At 46.0% G+C, this 8,066-nt stretch overlaps 1 protein-coding gene across 1 annotated transcript; it reads left to right on the top strand.

Moving 5' to 3' along the window:
* Positions 1-3,585: 3,585 nt before the first annotated feature.
* SAT1 (spermidine/spermine N1-acetyltransferase 1) lies at positions 3,586-6,287 on the top strand. The gene is made up of 6 exons (XM_063182424.1): positions 3,586-3,845; positions 3,960-4,011; positions 4,096-4,179; positions 5,338-5,439; positions 5,527-5,567; positions 5,772-6,287. Exons 1-6 carry the CDS (start codon positions 3,780-3,782, stop codon positions 5,940-5,942), a joined length of 516 nt encoding a protein of 171 aa, XP_063038494.1. The 5' UTR covers positions 3,586-3,779; the 3' UTR covers positions 5,943-6,287.
* Positions 6,288-8,066: the final 1,779 nt, after the last annotated feature.

Below are 8,066 nucleotides of genomic sequence, written 5' to 3'. Positions count from 1 at the left end.
TAATTTTGCATTTGCCCTGAATTCTGAGCATTGCTCATGCAGTATTTATTATTTGTACTATTCTGACAGATTTTTTTTTCCATGTACAGCTTAGTGCTGATAAACTTTAAATGGCTTGAATAAAACATCAGAAGTAATTGTGAACTCATAAATATCAACACAAGGTCTAAGGATTAGGAAAAAAACAACCAGTGGAAAATTATAAGAGAATCCCAAATGTCCAAAATTGTGAAAAATTACAGGTCAATACTGAATATTAATTGCATTTTCTGTATGTTGCTCCAGAGATTTGACAGGACATACAACTTGGATTGAAATACTTGGAAATATTTATTAGCACAATCAAAAATCATTAACTCACTACATTTTAATGTGGAACAAGGAGTTTTTCTCCTTCTCCTCTTATTTATTACAAACAGAGAACCTCTGAGGCATGAGAGAGGCATCCATACAGGAATGCAAGGAATCTTCCTAGCAAAGGAGGAAATCAAAAATTAAAACAGGGGAAGAGAGTTTGATTAGTTGAGCAGTAAAGAAAGAAAGCTGGTGCCACTTTGAGCCTTTCTGTCCATCCTCCAAGGAAAGAGAACATTAGAAAATTTAGATGCAAATAAAAACATGCTTTTGATACAAGTGCAGATGGGCTCCCATAACTCTCTGAATAAATTGTTCAGTTGCATTGCTGTGAAAGGATCTGGGGGAACTGGCTTGGCTGTTTCCTGTATCTTCAGACTAGAGAAGCCCTCCATCTCTGGGCAGGATGTGGGAGAACTTGCCTCAGTCACTACACAATGCTCCATGTGCTTTTATTAGCAGCTGTTTATAACAGTTCCTGTTGCATGCTAAAAAAGAAAGTGCTGCTTGCTATTTTGCACAAGTTTTTCTGTTTCTCTTATGAGTAATATTTAGGGAAAAGATACAGTAAGAATAATAGGAATTATGCACATTTCAGATAGTTCTAACTATTTTATCATCTCAAACACCAAAGTCCAACCCTCTTGGAAATGCAGATGGATTCGCAGTCAGCAGGTTCTGCATGGAAGAAGCAGGTGCCTGGTACAGAAGAGCTAATCCAGATTTCAGACCATATTTCATTTTAACAGATTATTTCAACATTGGTTTACCTTAAACACATTTGCTAGCCACCTGCCAGCACACATATTTGCACAATTTTTAAAAAATGTTGATCCTTTTCAGGAGACTTGCCACTACTTATTCCTTGGAGAGAAGGGCAGATAGCAGGCTGTGATCCCTGAAGGATAAAATCCAAGCCCTGTGCACGTCATTAAAGATTTCATCATTGGCCTCAGCTATGTCAAGATGACATGAAACCTGCTCAAAGATAAACAGACCAGAGACAAAAGGAAGAAGTTGTAAAACACATGCCCAATCAGTCTGATTAATTCACAAACTGAGTTCCTTTGGAACCTTTTTGTGAAATATTCTTACCATTCTTATTAAACTTACTTATTCTGGGAAAATTCCCCTAATAATACATAACTAAATAATTGCACCATAGTCTCTGAGATCTAGATATCTTAATTAGCTATTTTTATTTTTTTTCACTAAATTCTATGCATTTCCTATTGTTTAATGAAACTTTTTGACACATCATGAATTTTTTAAAATATTTTTTCCTTCTGCCCTGTGGATTTGAAAGCTAAATCAAATGAACTGTATTATCTTGAGCAACACAATATCAGCATATTTCTGAGCAAATTAAAGCAGGACTTTCAAAAACAGCCAAGGGAGAAAATGTTTGGGTCTTTTTTTGCTGAGACTTTAACTTCTAAATCATGTGACTTTTCTGACTTGAGAAGAAAGAAACCAGGCACTTTGTTTTCTTACACAGCAGTAGGTTTCCTGATAGTGTGACTTCCTCATTGTGAAATGCAAAACAAAGAGAGTTGAGACAACACAAAGGCTGTTGTCTCTCACAAAGACAATATTTCCCATTTCTGATCCCAGTTTAATCATTTCTAGGGAATGAAAATATCTGTATTCATTAAAGGCATGTTGTTAGGCTGAGTCTGTTCTTTGGTAGTTTATTCAGATTCAGTCTCTCTACTAAACACCCTGTCTTGAGGGATTTCCAGACTCACAAACCATGAAATAAATTTTAACTTTTAACCCATGAAATAAATTTTAACTAGCCACTGGTGATTGCTTAGTGATATGGAAACACTTCTGTTCTTTGGGCATCTCTGTTCTTGCTCCAGTAGAGGGTAAAGTGAGCCAGTTAGGGTGTTTGCATAAATGCTAAATTACTCTCCCAGGCCTTCAGGCACTTTCCACTGTGTGCTAACAGCAGCCACCCAAACACACACTTTATACACACTTCTTTATACAACCCTCTTGCAGTATCATGTTCCATGCTGGTCCCTCTGTCTAAGTGAGGGCCAACCGTGTAGCTTGTTGGATATATGAAAAAATGGGGGTGTGTTGTGAGAGCCAGCAGCATGACTTAGTGTCTTCCCATATCCCAAACCACTCTTAAAACCAGTCAAATTTAGCTAAATTAAAGATAAAGAGCTCCTTTACAATATCTAAGAATGTACATGACAGTGGCACAGCTAATAGAAGAGGGTGAAAACAAAACCACACATATGGCAAAGAGCTGCACTTCTTCTCTGGGTGGCGCAGCTGGAGGTCCGTGGAGCCCACGGTCATTGAGATCATGGTCCAGCTCATTCCTCAGCATCCAGCAGTATCTCTAGGTAATATCCAGAGGTAGCACAGGCCTGAGGAGAATTCCTCCATCCTTTCATACTCCAAAGTCATGTTATCAGATGGAATTTTCCTCATCACGCCCACCTCTCTCCTCAGTGACATCCGTACCTCCATTGGGATGGCGTAGGAGCCTCCCTTACGGCAGACTCCTGGCAGATTCCCTGCTTTAAACCCACTCCTTTGTGCTTTTCCCAGCACAACCCTTCCCCTCCCGTCAGGCGGGTCACGGTGCCAGCCTTGGTTCCAGTGCCAAGGTTAAACTTCAGTCCTTTGAACCTTTCTCCGTAAGGCCGCTCCTGCCCGGGGGCGTACCTGGGCGCTAGACACGCTCCCCCGCGCCCCGGCTGGATGCGGGTCGCTGCTCCGCGTCTCCCGCCAGCACCGAGGCCCTTTTCCCTCTCTGCCCTCAGCGCCGCACGAACCGACCCCAACCCGCCCCGCGCTCTGCGGCCAGGGCGGCGCCACGGCCCTTGCACGGCGCCCGCGCAGGGCGAGCCCCGCGCTGAGGGCACTGTCGGGCTCGGTTCTCGGGGTGCCGCGGCAGCCGGTGCCGGGGGTCCCTGAGGGCCGGCGGTGCCGGGGGTCCCTGAGGGCCGGTCCCGCCGCCCAGGGAGAGCCGCCGGGGTCTCGCCCTGCAGCGCCGCCCAGCCCCGCCAGGGGGCGCCGCGCGCGGAGGAGGGAGGGGGGAGGGCGAGTCACGAGACGGCCGCGGCTGTTGCTGGCACGCCCGGGCAGCATTCCGGGGAGGGGCGCGGCCATTGGCTGAGGGCGAGCACCGCGGGCGCTCCTATTGGCGGTGGCGGGGAAGGCGGGGCGAGGACGTCTTTAAATGCGGCGGCTGAAGCTTAGGCTCGCACTCTCCGAGCCGGGGAAGCAGCGGTAGCGAAGCGGGACCGCCAGCAGCCGAACGCCGCCGGGACATGCTCGCAGCCTGACTGACCGCAGGTGGCCGCCGCGCCCGGGACACGAATGAAGAAACAGCTGCTCCTCCTGTTCACACACCGGGGACTCGTCAGCCGAGGGGGCCGCAGGGGGAAGCGTCGCCGAAAATGGCCTCGTTCAGCATCCGCGCCGCGCGTCCCGAGGACTGTCCCGAGCTGCTGCGACTGATCAAGGTGCGGGCGGGATGCGGGGGGGCAGCGCTGCCCGGGGCCGCGGCAAAACAAAACAAGCTGTTGCGCAAGGGACGGGGGTGGGGAGAGGCCGCTCACATCCTCCTTCTCTTCCAGGAACTGGCGAAATATGAGGACATGGAGGACCAGGTGGTGCTAACTGAGAAAGGTAGGGAGAGTGCAGGAGCTCACCCGGCTGGCGGCCGAGTGACAGTGCCTATTGCTCAGGTGCGCGTGTATTCTGCTTTTCTAGAGCTGCTTGAGGATGGTTTTGGCGAGCACCCTTTCTACCACTGTCTGGTTGCAGAAGTGCCTAAAGACCAGTGGTCGTCTGAAGGTGAGGCTTCCTGATACTTATTTTTGGACGCTAAATACACAGAAGCATCATTTGCTTAATATTAATGATTGTAGATGAGGTTCCACCAGTGGACTGGGGTAGGAGGACTAGGTTAACTGATAAAATTCAATAATGTATAGTGATACTCTGCTGAAGTGGTTGCTAATCCTGGAAGCATGGGAGATCAGGTATAACATAATGTGCTTGACTCCAATTATTAAATGGCTTTTCTTGTTTGACCCTGACTTACCTTTATGTAATTCTGTTAAATCACATTTTTTTCTTTAATTTGTCCCCAATCTTCAGGTTACAGTCTCTAGCTTCGCCATGTACATGGCCCTTCTGTGTACATGGATGGGCGGGGAGGTAACTAAAAGATCCGTTACACAATAAAGTAGATGATCATAATATGAGGTAAGGCCTACAGGGACAAGTGCTACTCCCAAACCTTTACCAAAGACACAGTAGATGGCAGAAACCTGTTTGCACGCTTCTCTTAGAGTATGTGCAGAGTGTTTTGGCAGATCTAGTTAAAATACTCAGGGTTTATGTTCAAGTGAGCTCTTGTTGGAAGAGTTGGTTTCTCTTCTCTCTTCAGCCACAGGGTTACAATTGAAGCTGCAACTTTACTTATCTTGACTTCCTGGTGCTGAAGGCAAAGAAAACAGCGTGATGCTCAGTGGAAGCATAAGTGGAAGTGCTTGGAATGCTGCTGTGAAGGTGGCCTGTAAATAGGCCTTCTGGTACAGCAGTTACTGAGGAATATACATGGAAGGATCAGGGTTTGACAGATTATTCCTAAGGGAGCAGAGCTGGGGCAATCATCTAGATTGTGAGCTGCTGTGTAAAGTACTTCCAGACTGCAAGTGAATCAGTAGGGTGTGCGTTATTTTGTACAAAAAGGCCATGTTTGTACTTACTGTGACAGTGCTTTTGAGGATTTCAGGGCATGAACAGAGCAATCTTTTTATTAGGCTGATAACAATTTGTCAGAACTTATGTTTACAATTGTGTGCTTCTTTGCAAACTTCATTTTTAATTGTAACCTAGTATCAAATGTCTGCATGTCTCAGAATCTGTATGTTTAAACATGCATGTAAAACTTAGTGTTTTTACTTTGTAAATTCTGTCTGGCTGAAGTTACACCCTTTGTTTCAGAAACATGCGTTGTGGGCTTTGCCATGTATTACTTCACTTATGATCCATGGATTGGAAAACTGCTGTACCTTGAAGATTTTTATGTGATGGCTGAGTACAGAGGTACCTACTGCAGAATTAGATGAGTTACTACCCATAGAGCTTCTGTAGATTTAAAACTTAAGCTTCTTGTTTTTTGGTTTTTTTTAGGACTTGGTATTGGGTCAGAAATTCTGAAGAACTTGAGTCAGGTATGTCTAAAAGCTAAGTCTAAACAGAATTAAAGGAGGTGGCGGGACTCTAGACAGCTTAAAACATTGCCTAGAGTCTGGTAAACTGTGAGGAATGCTTCAGTGGTTGCTGGCATGAAGTCAGTGACTTGTGGTGGTGTGGAGTTGCTGAGTAACGTGGCGGGTTGTGCCTGGGCACTGTGACAGTGTGGCATTGGTTTGCAGGTGGCTGTGAAGTGCCGCTGCAGCAGCATGCACTTCCTGGTGGCCGAGTGGAATGAGCCCTCCATCAGGTTCTACAAGAGAAGGGGCGCCTCGGATCTGTCCACCGAGGAGGGCTGGAGGCTCTTCAAGATTGACAAGAAGTATCTCTTGAAGATGGCAGCAGAAGAGTGAGAGATTATTCATTCCAGCAAATAAATGTTTTCTGCGAATATATGTGCTCTCTGAATAAAATTCTTGCTTTCTGTGTATGTACAGTTTGTAGTGGAATAAAGTAGTGTGGATGCTAATAATGACAGTGCAGGTGTGGTTATAGAGCAATGGGACTGTGATCTGGAGCTGAGGCATCTGTGAAGTTCAGTATGTGCTTGTGTGCATCCTTTACCAGTGTGGCCTTGTAATCCCTGTATATGGAGACTTCATTCTTGTAAGTGTCATTCAAATGTGTACAATGTACACACTGGTAGGGCTTGTTTTAATTATTGCCTTTTATAAAAATAAAGTAGTGTTTTCACTTCATGGCAGTAGTTTTGACTTCAATTCTCATGTAAAGTTTTCCATCAAAAAACACACAGGTTAACAAAAGAGTGGATTGGTGTCAGCCTTCTCACAAGTTAAATGGTTTACCATGGTCCCAGTGGGATAAAAGGGGCACCTGTGTGCCTGTAGCACCTGACTGTTTGAAAGGGTTTGAGATCAACCCCTGGTGGTGCAGGGCATCCTGCTTGTGACCTGTATTTTTAGGTACAGTTAGAGTCCCTAAATGAAGTTGCTGCTCTCTGGACAGCTGACCCAGAAAGTCCAGAGCTTGGGACTACCTTCCTTGGGGCTTACCTGCAGAGCACCTCAGCTGGAAGGGCATAGCCTTGAAGGGAAAGATCCATCCTTGTGTGGTTTCAAGGCCTGAGTAACCAAAAATTGGTTCTGTCTGGTCAGGTGAAATGAAAGTATATTTAAGCTCAGTTATGTGATTCCTAAACCATCAAACTCAAATGCTTCAGGTGGAATGTGTTTCTGATCATGATTTCACATCAGGTTCAGCATTTCTGCTGAGCCTCAGTGCTGTGTTAAGCAGTAGGAAACCAGCCCTCTGCTTTTTAGCCTTTGTACAGTAGAAAGTGAAAGCAGTGCTGCTCAGCAAGTTTTTTGTTGTCTTTGAAAGAAATTAACAACTTTGCAGTACTGTGTTTGCACATCTCATAAGCTGATGATGAAAGTGGATGCTTGCAAACTTTGTGCTGCTCTCCTCTTGCTCTCTGGTAACCCTGCAATAAAAGGCTTTTTTGGCCAGCATTGCTTTCACTTCAAAGAAGGGAAGAGACTTAGCTGTCTTGTAACATAAACTGGTTTAAATAAAACAAGGTTTTAAACCTGTTGGTCACTGCATAAATCATGTGTCACGTGGAAGATGTTTCCTCATCCTAGACAGCAGTGGGCACTGACTGCTTCAGCCATGGGAAATGCTGAACTAATTTTAAGAAAAAGGTATCACTCTGCCCAGGGCCAACAGAGAGCTGTGCATGAAACTGTTCTTATTTTCTGTTTTGTTTTTGTTTTTAGCTGATGCATAGTCAGCAGTGTGCCAGCTCTGCCCAGGTGTGAGGTTTGGCTGTCAGCTGTTGCTTCAAGAGTGAAAACACTAATAAAAAATACAGGAGCTCTTGGAGGAGAGCAGAAGGTAGCTCTTCCTTGGGGGCATTGGTGGACAAGAAGCTCAGCATTGTCTTGGCAATGTGCACTTGTGGCCCAGAAAACCAATGAAAGCCCATGTCCTGGGCTGCATCCAAAGCCCTGTGGGCAGCTGGTCAGGGGAGAGGGCTCTGCTCCTCTGCTCCACTCTGGTGAGACCCACCCAGAGTGCAGAACCCAGCCCTGGGGTCCCCAGCATCAGAAGGATGTGGACCTGCTGGAGTGAATCCAGAGGAGGCCATGAAGGTGAATGGAGCACCTCTCCCATGAACACAGACTGAAAGAGCTGGAGCTGCTCAGTCTGAAGAAGAGAAGGCTCCAGGGAGACCCAGCAGCTTTGCAGTACCTAAAGGGGAAATCTAGAGAGGGCAAGAGGGCTTTAAGCTGTAGGAGGGCAGGTTTAGACTAACTAGTAGGAAGAATTTTTACTGTGAGGGTGGTGAGGTACTGGAATGGGCTGCCCAGAGTTGTGGATGTCTCATCCCTGGAAGCATTCAAGGCCAAGCTGGATTTGAGCAACGTGGTCTAGTGGGTGACATCCTGACCATGGAGGAGCTTGGAAGGAGATGGCCTGTGAGGTCCCTTCCAACCCAAACCATTCCATGGTTC

This window comes from Melospiza melodia, chromosome 2, assembly GCF_035770615.1.
Source record: "Melospiza melodia melodia isolate bMelMel2 chromosome 2, bMelMel2.pri, whole genome shotgun sequence".
In the NCBI taxonomy this organism is placed as follows: domain Eukaryota; kingdom Metazoa; phylum Chordata; class Aves; order Passeriformes; family Passerellidae; genus Melospiza; species Melospiza melodia.
Note: the sequence above shows the minus strand (reverse complement) of the source record. Positions and strands in the feature narration are given on the sequence as shown.